Source organism: Enhydra lutris, unplaced genomic scaffold (genome assembly GCF_002288905.1).
Source record: "Enhydra lutris kenyoni isolate GAN:26980312 unplaced genomic scaffold, ASM228890v2 scaffoldscaffold11, whole genome shotgun sequence".
NCBI lineage: Eukaryota > Metazoa > Chordata > Mammalia > Carnivora > Mustelidae > Enhydra > Enhydra lutris.
Window position 1 is genome coordinate 16,851,332 of NW_019154095.1, and position 18,640 is coordinate 16,869,971.

Below are 18,640 nucleotides of genomic sequence, written 5' to 3' on the forward strand. Positions count from 1 at the left end.
TGAGTTGTTGGTTGTTTTCTTTTTTTTTACTTGGATTTTTATGTGTACAATACGCACTTCCCAACCACACTGAAAGTTCCAGGAAGGTCAAGTTCAAGGTCTGTCTGCTGCCCATTGTGTCACCAGGGCTTCACAGAGCAGGAGGGCAGGCTCACCGGAAGGACTCGCTCACCTAGGAATTATATGTTTGGTTTCCAAAGCCAAGAGGCACGGGGACTGACAAACAGTCATGCCATCCTGAACAGTCAGAACGGAGATGCAGTCAGGGACGAAACAGCTTTATTAAGGTGTGAAACGGTACTGGAATAGTCCGAGAGGAAAAGGCTTTATTTTCCCAGTATGCTAATCTAAACAGTCTGTGTGGCCTTGCAAGCCTAGTTTAAAAGGGGAAAAACAAAACAAAAACAAAACCAAAAAAGGTTTAGCAGACAGAAATTGGGTCCTGCAGGTTGTAGATCTATCCTGTATGGGACAGGCCTCCTTGGGGCAACCCATGACAACTGACAAAACAAAGTCCTGAAAATATCCTTCTCTTTGTCATTCATTTACTTCTTCATTAAAAGTTAACAGCCAGTTAAGGCTTCTCCTTGCCACCTAAGTACACCCACATTCATTCCTACTTCCAAGCTTTTATGATGGGGACCCTCCTACCCCAGCACCCATTTCTACCTATTTCAATCTTACCAGTTCATTAAGGCTCATCTCTTTTCTCCACAAAGCTTGTTTTACTGTCATCCACACTGATCTCTTTGACTTTCTGAGCCCTGTGTTACAGAGCTTTTCAGCTAGTATAGGAACTCGGTATTATTTTCCCCATTGTTTTCTGTGCTGACTAGGTCTTTCCAAGTAGGAAAGGAAGTAGGCAGGAAAAGTGCTTCTTGGTAACCCCATTGAACAGCCAACAAAACACGGGGTTCAAGGCCTGTCTTCAACCAGGACTAATGACCGTACCCCAGGGGAGCTGAACCTCTTCACCACTGAACAATGTTCCCCTTCACTGACTCCTTCGCCAGCTGTCAACTGAAATCAACGACTCAAGGAAGAGAAGGCGCGTTTGCTATTTGCAAAAGAGTTTCCAGCCCCTTCGAGAAAGGCATTATGTGCATCCAAATTCAGTTCTATGACCTCCATGGGAATTTACCCTGAAAGACTGTTAGATTAAAGCTAAATGAGATGCAAATTCCATTCATATGTAAGAGTCAGGATGAGTCAAGGCTGAGGTTTCCATTACATCGGCTCGTTTCCTCGAGTCACACTCTAAGAACATGTGTGTAGGCTTTGTGCAGGGTGTGTGCTCTGCAGGAATGTTCTGTTAACAATTAAGGAGGCCTCGTGGGCTGGCATTGCTCTGCCTCCACAGGGAGACCTGAGCTTTCCTCTTCAGAGAGCGTGTGGCTCTGGCTACGCGGTGGGCACCCACAGGGGAAACAGCCCCCGTGGGGAAGAGAAGATGCCCTCACGGTCTGTCACTCAGACAGGGCAACCCTTGTGCCCACTTAGACACTGGAGCTCCAGGCCCTCCTCCGCAACTTAGGGGCGAGGAAAACATTTCCACTAGTTGACACATGGCACAGTCCACACCTAATAAAAGGCATTGTTTTAACTTTAGAACCGCTCCTTCCACAGATGTCATAGTTAGCGGTCCTCCAAAACTTATGTCAAACTGACCGGGGTGTCCAAGAAGGTCAAGAAAAGCAGAGATGGGGGCGTACCCACCGGTTCCGAGACCCAGGTTTCCACAACAGGACAGCTCTGAAATTGAGACGCGTCTTACACCTCAGCTCTTAACCCGGCAGGGTCGTTGGTTCCCCCTGAAAACTGTTGGGACGGATTCACGGAGATGCTCTACACATGCACAAAGAACACCCCAGGTACTGGCCTCTTTGCCGGTTACTGAATTTAGAGCCAGCAAAAAATACATCTGTCAAGGACCTAATACATGAAGATCACAAAATCAGTACAATTCACGGTGTTCCACTAAACTCGAGAAGGAGGCTCCAGAAACTGAGCATCTCAGGGCCTACAGCAGTACAAGAAACAATCACAGGAGGGTCTTGACATGGGGGGCGGCTTTTTTTGGTTGTTTACGTCAATACGTAACGTCCAAGTGTGGTACGGATCAGACAGGAATATTAATTATGAATCCCAGAGGGCAAGTGTGGAAAACTCCACAGAGGAGCCACCTTTGAAAACATTTTTAAAACTGCAGCCATAGGGGGTGCAGGGAAAAGGGGCCCGCTGATAGTCTTGGCGGGAGTGTAAGTTAGTACAGTGTTTGGGAGATTTGGCAATAAACATCAAATGTCTTAAAAAGAATGCATGCCCTTTGACCCAGAAATTCCAGTTCCAAGAGCTGGAGCTTAGGAAATCACCACGGGTGTACACAGAGTGTACACGGCATCCAGATCATAAAGCTGGAAACCAGCTCCAAGCGCAGTAAGGGATGGGTAAAACACATTAAGGCCCATCCGGACGGCATCGTAGGAAGAATTAAAAACGAGGCAGCAGAAATGCATCCACTGGCACGCAAAGATGTTCATGACATAATGCTAAGTTTCAAAAAAAAAAAAAAAAAACTCTGAATGTAAACACTTTTATAGTATGACCTCATTTTTGTTAAAATAGAAGGGAGTGTGCTTGTACACAGAGAGAAAAGGAAAGATATTACGTTTTAACAGTGGTTGCAGAGGAAAGAACAGCCGAATTGTTCGGGGCTGGGGGGTGGTTTTGGTTTTTGTTTACCTGCATTTGAGCAGAGCAGCGGTAGGGAAAGGAGGAGGATAATGCGGGTGAATTTATCCTCCAGGAAGAAAGAGTGAAAAGAAACCTGGGACACAAGGTGATCCAATTAGGTGAACAAATTGGTTTAGGGATCTTAGAAAGGATTCTCAATCCCAAAAATCAAAGAAATTAAAAATCCAGTGGATTCATTACCATTATTTTAATCTCTCAAATAGAAGCAATACATTACTACCCTTCCTTTGAGGACTGTTGGGAGAAATGACCGGTAGAATTAAGTACATAATAGGATTTAAAATAAGCAAAAATATCCCAGGAGGAAATCTCTGCGGTACAGTGAAGCTAGCCGTGGCCCAGTGCCGTGGGCGTGGGTACACGAAGGTCCAATACAGCAACAAAAAAAATTACATTAACTATCCTAGAGCTCCCACAAAAGCCAGCCACCTCAGGACTCCATGATGAATAAGATGCTTCCTCTATCCCATCCCTATAAGGGAAATTTCCTCTGAAAATTTACCCATTCGAAATGGGGGGGAGGAGAGGCTTTCCAAGGCCTAGGACTGCAATTTCAGTTGGGAAAATACAATGCACATTAGTTTTGTGGAGATTTCAGAGAGCACCGGAATGAGTGGGAGGACCCAGGTCACACAAATGCATTTCTATGCCTGCGTCTCCTCTGCACTGAGGAGCACCCAAGTTCCATTTGGGCTGCCTTTATTAAGGAGTACAGGGGAAAAAACACTTTTTTTGTTGACTTCAGGATAAGCTCATACCAACAAGATTTCTCAGCATAATCATGACCCATGACTGACAACAGAAACAAGAACAATTCTCCTGTTGATTAAAGGCCTGTGGGGCCTATGGAATGGAGAGGAAAGGACAGTTAAGAGCTAAAGCTTCTCCAACGTTTAGTTGCCAAAATCAGAAACTCACAATATTCCCAAGCCCCATAAGCATTTTTGAGGCTTTGTTTCCCCCGCCCCACTCCCCTTCCCACTGACTTCTGTTTTTAAGATACAGAGTCCGCAGGCTGGGTGCACAGGGACCAGATGGCGACAGATGCTGGTCTTGCAAAGGGCAAGACATTTCCCTTTGATCATCCAAGAACATGGAGACAAGGGACAAACGTTCCGGATCAGGACATGTTCACTTAGCTTCAAGGTTTGCCAGGAGCTGCATGAAGACGGGAACAGTTTACTGGGCGCTCCTCCGCCCAGTAAAATCAGATCCACTCCATCCCTAAACCCAGCGAAAGTACAAAAAGCTAGGTGAACTACCCTGGTTTGGGAATGTTCTGTCTTCCTCACCATTGCCCACAAGACTGACGCAGAAACCGTCTCAAGGCAAAGCATTCCTGCGCCAGGCACTGCCTAGTTATAAGCCGCTTGAATGTCGTGGGTAGATTATCACTGGTGTTTTTGTCTTTTTTCTTTGTAAAAATAAATGATGTTACGATAGATAATAACTGGAAAGTAGCAGGATACTTTAAAAAGGCAGGATACTTTAAAAACCCAAAACACACACGCAAAGTGTACAATGTATATAAGCCTTCCTACGCATCTCCACAAGTGTAAATTACCACCACAACAAACAGTAACCCTTCTCCAAAGTTCATGTATTCAGAAACCTATCAACACATCAGACACTGAAATTCTCAATGAGAATCATTTCTCCCCTGTAAACCCTGGAGTTTTACAAGGATTGGGTCTCTTTCAAACAATACTGTGCCGCTCGATGCACACTTAAAGATACAGTCTTCCAACACATTGAGAACATGAACAAAGCCCTTTCACACCAGAATCTGGGCAGCAGCTTCAATCTTCTCTGTGCTGTTAAGACTCTGGTGCCATGAAGTGAACCATCTCTCTCCCCCAGCACACCAGCACCCACCAAAGACATCAGCAGGCCTTTCTAAAAATACAGTTACACTATAAAGCCTGAAAATAGGGAGGCAACAATGTTCTTTGAAAAGATGTTTGTCGTTTTCAAGTGTTCTGAAAACTCAGTAAACCACAAAACCATTTTCAACAAAATGTGTGTTTCTAATTATTAGTGGGAAGATTTATATTCCCAAAAGGGGGGGGGGGATGATGTGCCTGAAAGAGGAGAAGTTCACTGCAGCAAGTCAGCAAGAATTTGTAAAGCCAAAATAATTTTGATAAGACAGAACTACTTCGCTAGCAATATAAATTCAGGTTCCGGCTGTACAAATAGTGATCATAATGAGCAGTCACTTTAAAGTGTGGGAGCATTCCAAAGCAGGGGCAAGGCCCAACATTTCTTTGGATGGGCCCACTATCTAACACAGCAAATGATTACAAATCCCCTGTTAGTCCAGAGGCAGAGGTCACTCGCTATTATTGGATCGCCCCTATAGACTTAGGAGAATGAAAAGCAGTTAACACAGTAATTCAAATCTGATTCATTTATAAACCCAAGTTTACTTACAGAGACCTAGATCATACAAAACAGCTTCCCCCCCTCCTCCTCATTCGGTCTCTCTGCATTTTGTTGGTGATGGGTTTTTCCAAGAAGCCCAGATTAAAGATGAACGCCCCACAGCATGTAATTCTGCCTAACCTGGATCCTTCTTGCCTCCTGGGGGGTTGGGGGGGGGGTAAGAAATCAATACTATCCCAAAGAGTCTCTCCAGGTCCAACTCTTAAACCACTCTGGCACTCACAGTGGGTACCATCTGGGACACTTGGGAGGGCGAGCAGGGAAGGCATCTTCTCTTTCCTCCCCTCCCCCAAGATAGCTAAACAGAGATTAATTTTGTAGCTCAGGTTTTCTACATAACCCCTTCTCCAAACACAAAGACTCAGGATGGGCCTTAAAGAGTCCTTTTGTTTAGAAAGGGTCATTTCCTGCCCTTAGCTCACACCCAGAAACTCCCACCCATTTCTCAAGGAGAAGCATTGATTTTCTTCTTTGTTTAAAAAAAAAAAAAAAGGGCAAAACAAAATTTCAGGCTTAAAACCATCCCCCCCTCCCAACAGCCTACACCCTCCACCCGAGATGAAACTTGGCTGGCAGGCCACCACGGCGGCATCCTCTCTACCGGGGTTCAGAAATGGAAGGGGCATGAGGCAGAGAAACACAGGAGTGGAGTCAGGATTCTTTTCCTGCCGAGCAGGCATTGTCTATCCAATCCTCCCGATTTAGTTAAGGAAATGAACTTAAATGTCAAAGCAAGCAGCTTAAAGGACTTGTCCTAGGTCCCTCAGCAAGGAAAAGGGAAGGGGAAAAAAAAAAAATGAAGAGTATGGATTTGGTCAAGAAGTTGACTGATCAAAGGCCTTCTATACCACTGTCTATAAACCAGGGTCTCTAAGGACTAAAGGACAATGGATAACAGTTAAGTTTAAGAAGTTTGCTCAAGGTCAAGGACGAGGACATAAATGCCATAATTGGGGATAAATCCAACGGCCTGCATGTTCATGAGCACATTAGTATGCTCAATTAACGGGCAGTCTGGTGACCAAAGTAATGACGACTTACATGTTTTTCCTCCGGAAATGTCATCTGCTCTACTTTACAAGGAGTAAAAACAGTCTGAGCCTGTGAGGCTGACAAGCAGGTAGAATCAGTGACGGCAAAGAGCCTCCTGCAGAAAGGTTCACAGAGCCCAGATTAGGCTTCCGTCGTGGCAGCCTGTACAGGTGCTTAAAGGCTGGATTGGTCCGGCTAAAGCCTGCCTTATCCTGAGCTAGGCCTTTTGCAGGCAGGAGGAGGAAAGCACGGGCAGCTTGGGGCTAGACTAAATCAAAGGAGAGTGCTAAGTCTATCTCCAAATCAGTTCCACCTGGGTTATTAACATTAACCCTTTGCAACCCCACAGACACATCTCCAGAATAGGAATCCAATTCATCTTGCCCTACTTCTATGTAATCACGCCTTGCCCGGCCCACATCACACTCCCGGCTCTGTGGAATTTTGTGCTAGGTTTCCGTTCTGACTGGACAAAGGCAAGGATTCCCTTATGTGTGCCAAACCGCTACCTATACCCGCAGACAAAGGACCTAATCACGTACCACCTAAAATTTCTGGCTCAGAGACTGATAGGACCCTGTGGTTAACTAGCTGGAATTAAAAACTTAAACCAAAAAAAAAAAAAAGTTTCTGGCTTACAAACTATGTGAGGATTTTACTTTCTGCTATTATTAAGTGGGAATGGGCATCCAGAAATGATCATCTCGAAGGCAGTGATAATCAACATTTAATTCAAAACTGCTGGAGAAGGTTTAGGACAATGTGGCATCTTGCATGGGCCCCACGTTTGACAAGTTGGTTCATATTCCAGTCACTTAACAAATTTATTGGGCAGTTCCAGGCATTGTTCTAGGCACTGAGGGTTACAGCCTTAAATAAGACAGAGGTCCCTGCTGCCAGAGAGTAACATTCCAGGAGTGTAAGACAAGTACATTAAGTAATGTCAGTGAGTAAGAATGACCCGGAAAATAAAAGAGGGATAGGAGAGTGCTTGGGAATGTAGGGTACTTTAAACCTGGAGATCGTAGATCTCTCTGGGTAACACCTGAACCGAGATCTGAAGGAACGACAAGGATGAGGCGACCATGTAAATATCTGGGGGTAGGATTTTTCAGGCAGACCCAAAAGCACACACAAAGGCCCTGAGGCAGAAACAAGTTTGGCAAGTAGGAGATACCTAAATAAGGCCCAAGCAGCTGAAGCATGAATGAGGTTGTGATTCCTGGTAGATGAGGTCAGAAACCAGCAGGGCCCTGATCACATGGACCTCGTGCACCACTGGAAAAATTTTAAGCTCTTACCCACCAGCACTAAAACTTCAGACAAATTGCTTACTCTCTCCGAGCCTCAGTTTTCTTAGACCTAAACCATGGGATGGTAACACCTCATTTGGTTTGTCAAAGTGCAACTTTTTTCAAAAACAGAGTAGACATTGCTCTGTAAATGCTTAAGGAACGTGCAAAAAGAAAACTCCATAAAAGCTTTTGCAAGTTCAATTACATTTGGGTATGCACCTGATCTTCAACTCTCCAATTCTCTAACACATAGGATGGAAAAAGAGATTTTTGCAACCAAGATGGTCTCAGTAATCTAACAGTCCCTTGCTAAGTAGCGGGAAACAACCAGGAGACCCTGGAAAAGGAACTGGATTGGGGGGCTGGGCGGTGGGGGAGGCAGAATCAACACTGGACTCCAGCTCATGGCAGGTTTCTTTGTGCTGATAAGGAAGGCCCAGAGGACTTTTAGGAGAAGCAATTCCCAACAGTTTCACTCTCCTGCCACCCAGCATCCCTGGGCAGGCACAGGACAGAAGCCTGTGTGTGTGCGCCTGAGACAGAGAGAGGGAAGAGGGAGCGAAAGAGACTCTGCGTGTGTGTGTCTGCGTGTGTCAGAGACAGAGACCGTCACCCAGCCCCCAAACACATCCTGTTGGCTTCTAGAGGGATACTGTATTTAAAAAGAGATGGCTCTTCGGAAACTCACACATTTTTAAGTCCTGTAAATCACACATGCTGGGTAAAGTAATTACACTTTCGTAGCACTTCCCCTCAGAGCACAAAGGAAATTCTGGTACTTCTGTAATAAGGTAGCACTTTCTGTGCTGTGCCTTCTCTCAGGAGGCCCCAAATGCCCATCCCATAGAGGTGGGCAGGACAGAAACGCTCCCAAAACAATCCTGGGAATTCAAGCAAAAGCAGGTGTGTTTTGTTTTTGCTTTGGGTTTTGTTGTTGTTGTTTTTAATCTCTAGGATTTCTCTTGGGATAATGCTGGCCACCTACCAGCCTATCTACATGGTGACATTAATTCAGGACGAGCAAAGGAACAGCATTTCAAAACTGACTCACGAGAGCTAAGGAGGAGTAGAAAGCAGAAACCAGTGTTTAACTGACTTGCACCGGGCTGGGAAGATGCACCTCAGTTCTCAGACTCCCAGATTTCTCTTAACCTTTGCAAAATCCCAGGGGCTCCCAGGATGGAGGTGGGCTGCGTCAGCATTCCTTCGGCGTTTTAAATTTGTGTGACAATGCTGTAGTGCAACCTGGAATTTCGAACTATCCTCCCGGTGTGACTGGCATTTACTACTGCCATTTTCTTGTTCCCCCTCTAGGATTCTACATAACCTGCATCATAATGGGTGCACAGGGGGGAAAAGAAAAACCTATGAGGAATACGAATACAGGTGGTTGTTTTTCTTAAATTCCCAGACCGCCTTTCTTTCTTCAAGGGTTGACACGTAGTTGTGAGCAGCAAGCTTTCCCAACTTTTAGGAAAGCACTAGATGAATCCATGGAAAAGGGGACCCAAAGAATAAGAGTTTGGGGTCTGGCAAAAGGCTCATATTACTCCCCACCCAATTAAGTCAAAAAAGAATCAAAAACCATGAGAGAAGCATTTCTCTAAGTCTTTCCCCTTTACCTTCCAAACCCATCTACAAAAACCTTAAGGTAGTTTGATTTTCCCTTCCAGGCTAGAGTAACAACGTTGGAAAAAGAAAAGCGGGAGAAGCAAAAGCCTCAGAATTAACTGCAAATCATAGAGGAAAACAATTTCCAGAAACCGTTGATGAAAGCCAAAAAAAAAAAAAGTGCATGGGAAATACTATATACACCTAGATTTTTCTAAGCTCCCCTCCCACACTCGGGCTTTCAAACAGATCAGCGCACTGAATGCTATTAGTTTAAACACTAGGGGATACAGAATACATTCTGATGTTCCTAAATTAAAAAGTGCTTTGAAAAATTTGTTGTTTGTTTTTAAAGATTTTGTTTATTTATTTGACAGAGATCACAAGTAGGCAGAGAGGCAGGCAGAGAGAGAGGAGGAAGCGGCCTCCCCAATGAGCAGAGAGCCCAATGCGGGGCTCGATCCCAGGACCCTGGGATCATGACCTGAGCCGAAGGCAGACGCTTAACCCACTGAGCCACCCAGGTGCCCGTTTCAATTTTTTTGAGCATTTCCAGGTCTTCCCCTTCCCCCAAAGTTTTCAGTTTTGTTTTTATCTACTCTCAAGTGTCAGGGGGATGTATCTGGCTCTTGTGGTCTACCCTCAAGTTCCCCAGGAACTGCAGTCCCACACCACCCTTCAGTTTTCCAGGCGCTCCTTCGCATCTCCCACCTTCTCAATTACCGGCCGTACACGCTTAAACTGTACCGAAAATTGCTTCCAGGACCAGACTGCTCCTCAGTATCTCCAACCCCACCACTTTCACCTCCTCATGGCCTTCTCTGCCCTTTTCAACCACTCAATTTGCTACTTCTACGAACAGGACCACCATTTGGCTGGCCGTCCAGAGGAGAAACTCTGAGAAGCTTCCAAAATGCAACTCCCCATCTCCCCTCTGTGCTGACAGGGACCGAGATCCCAGAATACTTGCGGCCACGTCGCCACCGCTTTCCTTGGAGACTAGGATCCTTGCAGGACCAGCCTCGTCTTCTCTCTCAACTCTTCCCCAAACCTGCTGCATCCCCTTTCCCTCTGGAAGGTTCCAGAGTGCCAGGTCCCAGCTGCATGGCAGGGCACATCCAACCACAGAGTGGAGTCCGATCCCCGGCATGAAAGGCTGCTGCTCCACCTTCTCCCCCACCAGGGCCGCTCTCCAGCCTCGCCCTCAACTTCCCTTACTCTCCCGCCATGCCTGGCTTGCTGTCCCCCCAATTTCTCTCAAGCCTGGATCTCCACACAGGCAAATCCTCCACCGACCATCTCAAACTTTTCCTCATCTGGCAGAATCTTCATGGAGAACCTTCGCTCAAATGTCAGCTCTTTGACACGAGGCCTTCACCCTCCTGTCCTCGCAGCGCTGTGTTCCCAACGCCGACACCACTCGCACCCCCGCTTCATCCCACCTGTTCACGGCCGTCCGCACCCCCGGCCGTCCACACCCCAGCCCCGCGCGAGCCGCCCGCAGCACTAGCTCTCGTAGCTCCCTGCACACCAGCCTGCACTCCAGGTCACCTCCCGGTAAGACAAGGCTCATCACCATCGTAACACCTCCCTCGGCTCACTGCGGAGATAAAATAATGGAGTTTGTGCATAAAGTGCCCAGTACCCCGTACATAATCAGAAGTAAATACTCAGAAGTTAGCCATCATTACTTCTGGAGTGAACGGATGAAAAAGACTTTGGAGAACCACCCTGGATCAAATATTCCAGTATTTCTTCCTTTATCATAAAAACAACAAACCAGGCAACAACTTCAGCAATGAGCCCCAACCTATGCAGCCATGCTCCCCACCCCACAATGATGCATGGAAATAGTTTCCAATATTCTCCCAGGACTCTTTCAAGATAGGCATGGGAGGGGCGCCTGGTTGGCTCAGTTGGTTAAGCAACTGCCTTCAGCTCAGGTCATGATCCTGGAGTCCCAGGATCGAGTCCCCACATCAGGCTTCCTGCTCAGTGGAGAGTCTGCTTCTCTTGCGGACCTCTCTCCCCTCATGCTCTATCACTTTCTCTCCCTCTTTCAAATAAATAAATAAAATCTTTCTTTAAAAATAAAAAAAACTAAAAAAGATAGGGATGGGAGTGCAAGGAGTCCTAACCCCAGTCTTCCCCACACATCAAGGAAGGCATCCCCATCACAGGAGGACATCCTCCCATCACAGCATCAATTTAAATACCCTGTCGCAGCTGGCCTCCAGCCCACTTCTGCTCCAGCTGTTATTAAGGGTCATTCCCTCATTCCTTCCTCGGTTTTTTTCTCTGACCAAAGCAAGCACAGTTCGGGGAGGGGAGGGGGGGAGCATTTGCATTCCCTCTCCCCTTCCCCCAGGCAGACACTAAGGTGCCAAATGAAACTGAACACAAACATTCCAAAGTGGCTGTCATACAGAGCAGGCTTGTTTGGGAACACAGGGAGCTCCGTCCTCTTCCACCTCGCCAAAGCTTCCAGAAGCCTGTGTGCAAAAGGTCACACGGAGTTCCACGGCACCGACCAAATTCTAGAGGTGAAGACCCAAAAACGCACCCGCACCTGAGAAGCGGGCGTGCCGTGGCGATCGAAGGGCCCCAGGCACACGCAAGTGGAGGCTGCGGGTGGCAGGTGGAGGGAGGTAATTTCCCAGCTGATCCATGCACACCTTGCCTAATTTCCCAGTGGGCAAGGACTTCCACAGTAAACAAGAGGCTGCCGTTTAACAGCCTACCTGTACTAAGTCATCCTCACCAGCCCTTCCCATAAGGGGATCTCCCATTTCAGATTACGCATTTATAAAAGAATTCTACGCATACATATGAATAAGCGTGTGTGATATCCATCTGGTATTGGAGTAGTGTATTTGGGTGGGAGTTGAATATTGGGAATACGGTGACAAGGTGGCATCAATCTTTAAAAAAAAAAAAAAAAAAAAAAAAATACATAAAAGAAGGTAATGATCCAGGACTTGGAAAGAGCAAAGCACTGCTACCAGAATTCTGAGGACAGCCATCTCTTTGGGATGGAACCTTTGGGTGACGGAAAGCTGCACAGTGTAGGCTGAAACTTAGCTCCTGCCTTGAAAGCAGCTCAAGCTAGATCAAGAGGGAAAAGATGGTTGAAGCAAATGGTTTACAGAGCATGGGGGTACAGGAGGGCAAGGATGACTGTCAAGTTTGGACTCTCTTGTCCAGAGAACAGATCAGTGCTGAAGGACCCATCAGAGGACCGAGCAGGATGCACTCAGAAAACCACGTTAGAACACGGTGAGCAGCTAACCATCTCTGAAATGAGCCAGGAGAGAAGGAATGGGTGAGATCAGTTTTAGAGAAGGGCTCCAAGGAACTGAAGAGGCCCGCTTCCGCAGCAAGGCTTGTGAGCAAAAGGAAGCGGGACCAAACCAATGGTTTTTGTGACATCTACAGATACAGCAAAAAAATTTCATGGAATACTCAAAAAGACAGTTGGGTTTGTTTGGGGATTTTTTTGGACATTTTTGTTCACATATTCATTTTAAGAAAATTCAGAAAGCATGGAAAAGCATTAGAAAGTAAAAATCTAATCATTTTTATTATATTTGGGTTTTTTTTTTTTTTCTATTTGGGTTTTTTTAAAGAACTGGCCTCACACAGAACTTTTACATCTGTTTTCCTTTAACGTCATAATATTAACCGTTATGCCCTCAATTAAAGTGTTGTCAGAAGCTGGGAAGAAAAAGTCTGATTCTCCTGTACAGCCTTCAGAGGACCTGAGGCAGTGCGGACACTTCAATTCCAGATTTCTGGCCTCTAGAACGGTAAGAGAACACATTTCTGCTACTCTGAGCCAACAACAAAAATAAATGTATGTATATACATATACATCCTTGAAAAGCAGGGCTTTTCGTGGCTACTATTCTCTTTCACAAATTATAAGCATGATTTACTTAGCGACCTCCCTGGGTAAGACACTAAAGAGTCTTTATGAGCGTTCACTATCAGAAGTAACTAATTCATATAAAAAATTTTTTTAAATTTTTTTAAAAAGTAATTAATTCACGAACATATTTTGCCACATAACGCCGAAGTCCTCCAGAAAGCCGCACTGGCTTGTATCACCTTGCGATGTACCAGCGATCATTTACTTGCCCCATCACCCACCCCGAATTCTGTCCTTGAAGCACAAATTAATACAAACCCGCAAATACCGGACAAAAGCAACTCTGGAAAAGAACGTCCACCCTATCAAACGATCCACCCAACAAACAAAATGCCATGGGACACAAAGACTGCACCGGAGCTCAAGGGTTTATGAGGGAAATTTTAAAACCACTCCTGGAAAAACAGCCCAAAAGCGCATGCCTTTTCTGCAGGCTTCTTAAGCGTCTGACTAGGAAGTCACTGTGCTTTCCTTTTAAAAGGATTCCCCAAAGCCTATTCCAAGGCTGAAATAGGTTTTGCTGCATTAGATCTGATTTGTAGTAAAAGCCTCCAGACACGGTCGCAACTGTATAGAACTATTCTGATTCTGTACGTTGCCCAAGTCATAATGTAGATTAGCTTCATGCCCATCTGAAAGCCCGAGGCTGCCACAAACTGACCCCCTCTGGGGGCCAACTGGAGAAAACAATTTTCTTCATGACCCCAATAGCTGGGCAAGATTGCGAAGGAATTTTTTTTTTTTTTTTTTTTTTAAAGTAAGCTCTACACCCAACCAGGGGCTCAAACTCATGACCCGGAGATCAAGAGTCACGTGCTCTACCGACAGAGCCAGCCAGGCGCCCCACTAAGCACTTTAAAAGGAAAGTGAGGTAAAGATTTGTATTAGCTTGTGAAGAACCAACTTTACGGGATTCCAGCCCAACATCTGCCAAACATCTTTTCAGTCAATGTCCCAACAATGCCAAGTTTTTTGCTTTTTGAGTTTTAAGTACAAGAAAGTTCACGTCAGTTTAAGGAAAAATTGCTATTTACCACTCCAATAAACCACCTTTTAGAAAATGTTTGTGACCAGCCTGAAAAATGCTCAAGGACCCGGATAAAAGTAAAAGCAAAACCAAATTACATATTTATCTGATTTTAAATTTTTTTTTTTTTAAATTAAGGGACCAAAAACAAATTTCTATCTACTACCAGGTAGAAAAAAGTCTCAATACATAAAACTCAACAAGACAACCAGACTCTGTTTCTACGCAGATCTACTGATTTTAATAAAGTCTAGTCCAGGTCGAACTGCTAAAGGTGTTTAAAGAGAATATTGCCTGGTCCAAAGTCAGACAGAAAATTCTAGGGTTTTATCAACTGTAAAATGATGTAAGAAATTATCTAATGCCCTATACCTAAGCCCTATAAATCTCAGATCCCAGTTAAAGATTTTGACAACGGCTTTTCTTTGAAGGGCAAAGTTGCATGGGGCGCCTGGGTGGCTCAGTGGGTTAAGGCCTCTGCCTTCGGCTCAGGTCATGATCCCAGAACCCCGGGATCAAGTCCCCCATCGGGCTCTCTGCTCAGCAGGGAGCCTGCTTCCTGTCTCTCTCTCTCTGCCTGCCTCTCCGCCTACTTGTGATCTCTGTCAAATAAGTAAATAAAATCTTAAAAAAAAAAAGAAAAAAAGGGCCATGTTGTAGACAAACACACATATACAGAACACAGGAAGCCAGATGTATTATCTCTTCTACAGCTAGCCAAATCTTCAGAATTTTTCCTAAAAGCTTTAAATACTATCCAAAGCAGAAGTCTATGTCCTGTCCAAGTTTTCAAACTTCCAACCTCAAAAAGCTGCAGAAATTCTCTTAAACCCTGGGCTGTTCAGTCTATACAGTTGGAACTAAGTAAGTGTCTCAGTATCAATTATTTCAGAGTAAGCTTTAAAAGCTCTCCTACAAGGCTAAAATGTACTGGAAGAGAAAAGGAACTCATTTTAAAAATAGAGGGGGAAAAAAAACCAACCCTTGGATTCTCTGAAGTGGTAGAGAGCCTAAATTGCCCTGATGTTCTAGGAAATAAACTATTTTCTCTTGATGATGATTGGCCTTGCTTTTCCAAGTCAGCTCAATGGCCACCAGAAACAACAACAAAACATTTTTCCCCTCTTGTCATTATGTGTATATACATTTTATATGTGTGTGTTCTGTTTACTGAAGTCCTCAGTCAAGGCTTTTAAATGTGTTTGAGAACAAATTGCTGATCGCTGGGTGGGCAGGGAAAGGGTCCAGGGCGGTGGTTTTTGTATAATGCTGAGCACATTAATGGGACTCCCCAAATACCATATTTATTTTACTTGTGGCTTTCAGGGTTGGGGGTGGGGGGAGGAGGTTAGAGTTTATCAAAAACAAAACAAACTCAAAACAGGGAATTAGTGCAAAATTACCTGGATCACTCAAGGCCTATTTCCTTTCTTTTCCTGAATGTTTAACATTTTAATCCCTTTCTCTTCATGGTGTCTCTGTCTTTATAGACTCCACCTTTGATATGACCTGGGCTCTAAAATCTTAACTGTCCACTGAGTTTTTTAAAATAACTGTCTCGCCAAAACTGCTGACCCGTCATAGAGCCACATGCCATTGCCTCCTGAAAAGAAACATGGTCAGAACAACAGGGCAGGTGAGAGGCAGTAAGTAAGCTCACCTGTGATTCTGCTGGTACACAACCTCACACATTACGACGCCCCACCAATAGGACCAACAACACAGCACCACAGTCCTAGCCGCATGAGGCAGAGATGGGTTAAGTCAAAGAAATGGGATTTTTCTCTACTTAATTTTCTCAAGTTAAGTAGGTTATGGTTTTGAACACTTAAACCTCTTTTGCTACCAAGAGAGGGGGTGGCGGGGGAAGCCTTGGGTCGGCCTGATAACTTTTTCCATTTACAAAGAGTCCTCAGCTGGGGGAGCAGAGAAAGAGGGTTTCGCACAATACATTCCTACCCTTAGAAATAAACAGACTGCCCATCTAAGTGAAACAGAAAGGCTTCTGAAGCAATTGGTGTGTTTAGGTGAATTAAATATAGCAACTCCTTAGAGAAGCACACTTGTCATTTTTTTAATTTTATTTCAAGGACAGGGAAAATAAATAGCAAAGCAGCCAGTTAAGAGTCAAGAAAAAAAGTGGAACTTGCAATTCAGGTCTCCTTCTCTCTGAAAAGGGAGGACCCTCAGTAGCCCCAAAGCACTAGCATGTAAATAACACTTTTCAAAATAATAGTTTGTAATAAAAAGCGCAGTTACCCTCAGGTGTGGAAGCAAATTTTCAGCTTACTGCGATTCAGGTGGGTTGCCCCATACAAACTAAGAGTAAAATCTAGTGTTTTGCATTGATTTGCATGGTCCTAGGTCCCTCTATCTTCATTTAAATAGTTCCCTTTTCACAAGTGGACAAAGTGCTGAAGACTTACAATAACCAATTAAGTCCTCCCCAACGTTCGGTTTCACTCTCAGAATCTCAGTTTGCACACAACACATTATCTCCATAATTATCTCAACACCCTAACCGACTTGCAATCAGTTTACCATCCTGTTAAGTTTATACAGTGGAACGCCAGACCTCTAAGAATACGTTACAGGTCATATCTAGATGCGTACTTTCCTGCATCTACACTCGAGTTCTTTTCAGAATGTTTAAGAACTCAGCTATGTGGGATCCTTAAAAAAAAAAAAAAAAAAGTAGACGAAAAAAGTTATTGTTTCTTGGACTCCGGGTAACGTACCTGCAGGAACAAAGCCATTTTAAAAGGACACCACAAATAGCCAAACTACAAAATTCTGAAACGTCTGTTCAGGAGTTCCCTCCCACGGTTAAATTTTGTTTCTACCTACGGAAGGCACCGCCGCCCGCCGCAACATTTTTAACGTTGTTACGGACACACCACCTAAAATTTACGCTCAGAAGTCAAAGTCTCATTAAAACAGCCTAGACGATCGCTTGGTCAACTGTAAAGTTCTGAACTCTTTTCTTCGGCTCCCCCCACGCGCCCCCCCCCCCCCCCCCCCCCCCCGCATCACCCCTAAATTGACTAAACCTAATCACCCACATTCGGGGTCTTTTGACTCATCAGAAAAGAATGCAGCCGATGAGTTATCTATTAATCCAAAATGCCTCGGCTGGGAAGATATTTCACCGAGAACTTTTTAACACTGCAAGGGAGGGGGCAGGGAACCGAAGGTGTCTTTCCACGAGAACTTTCCCCGAGTTCTTTCCCCACCCCGCACAGACAAACACACACCCCACAACCTCCGGCCCCCGTCGCAGAATTAAGTCCTGAGCCTCCGGGTCCCCATAAACGGAGGTCACCCAGGAGTCAGCTCTCGATTCCGCTTTTAAAATCCCACGCAAACAAAGCTGAGCATTATACTTACAAAAGTCTCCGAAAAGTCCTCAAAGTTACGCAATTTTAGGAACCCACAAAAACACGCTCTCGGAAGAGCCCCCCCCCCCCCCACTTTCCCGGGGCCACAGTGTGGGGCTGTGCCTCGCGGCGAGGGCATTTCCCAAACCCCGGACTGCGGTGCCCCCGGGTCGGCGCCCGCGCCCCGCCCGCCGCTCGCACGCGGGAGGAAGCCCGCGGCCGGCGCCCCGGGTCGTACCCCCGCCGCTGCGAGCCCCGCAGTACCTCTTCCTCCTGAAGGTTCGCCTCGTTCGGGGTGTTCTCCTTCTCGGCTTTGCCGCCGTTGTTCATCTTCCCGGTCCTTCCTCGCCGGGCAGGGCTGGGGCGCGGGGCTGGGCGAGGGCGCGCTCGCCCACTTTTCCCTTCCCCGGGCGCCGGGGCTCCCTCGGGCGGGCGCCGCGGGCTTCGGGGGCTGGAGCCGGGGACAGCGGCGGCTCGGGCTCCCGGGGCGAGGCGAGACTGCGGCGCCGGGCGACCCAGGAAGTGCGAGGGAGACTCCGGGCAGGGCGCGGCGCGGGCCGGCTGGGCAGGGGACGGAGACAATCGGGCCCCGGGAGGGAGACCTGGAGAGGGAGGGCGGGCGCGAGGGAAGGAAGGAAGGAAGAAAGGATGGGGCGAGGGCGCGCGTCCCAGGAGGGAGCCCGGAGAGTTGGGGATGTGGCCGAGCGGGGGCTGGGGGCGGCCGCTGCCTGAGCCTGGCGGGGGCCGGAGGGAGGGGGCGAGGGGTGCCCAGACCGAGGGAGGCGGCGGTGCGGGGCGCGGGCCGCGGCTGGGACACTGGGACCCGGAGAGCCGCTGAGTGCGCGCTCCAGGCAGGCTCTGGGAAGTACGGGATCCAAGCAGCTCCCTTTCTCTCGCTCTCCTCCCTCCCCTCTCTCCTCCCGCTCCTCCTCCTCCTCCTCCCTCCGCCCTCCCTAGACGTGGGCTGCCGGCTTCAGCCGGGAGGGACGGGACGCGGGACGGAGAAGCCCCCCGCGGGAGGAGGGGCTGCCCCGCGGCCGGATGGCGCGCGCCGGGGAGGGGCCGCGGGCCGCAGGCGGAAGCGGCCGACCCCAGCCCCCCGACTCGGCGGTAGGTCGGAGGGTGAGGGCCGAGGCGCGGGAGGGAGGGAGGCCGGGTCCTCCGGCTTCCT

General features: G+C 46.9%; 1 protein-coding gene across 2 annotated transcripts in view; it reads right to left on the minus strand.

The window, feature by feature from the left end:
* LOC111144422 (RNA binding protein with multiple splicing) overlaps window positions 1-18,160 on the minus strand; it is a 163,599-nt gene extending 145,439 nt beyond the window's left edge. For both annotated transcript variants that reach the window (XM_022498713.1, XM_022498712.1), the window contains exon 1: window positions 17,734-18,160. In XM_022498713.1, the coding sequence (XP_022354421.1) occupies window positions 17,734-17,799 (66 nt within the window). In that variant the 5' untranslated portion in view covers window positions 17,800-18,160. The remainder of the gene's footprint in view (window positions 1-17,733) is intronic.
* Window positions 18,161-18,640: the final 480 nt, after the last annotated feature.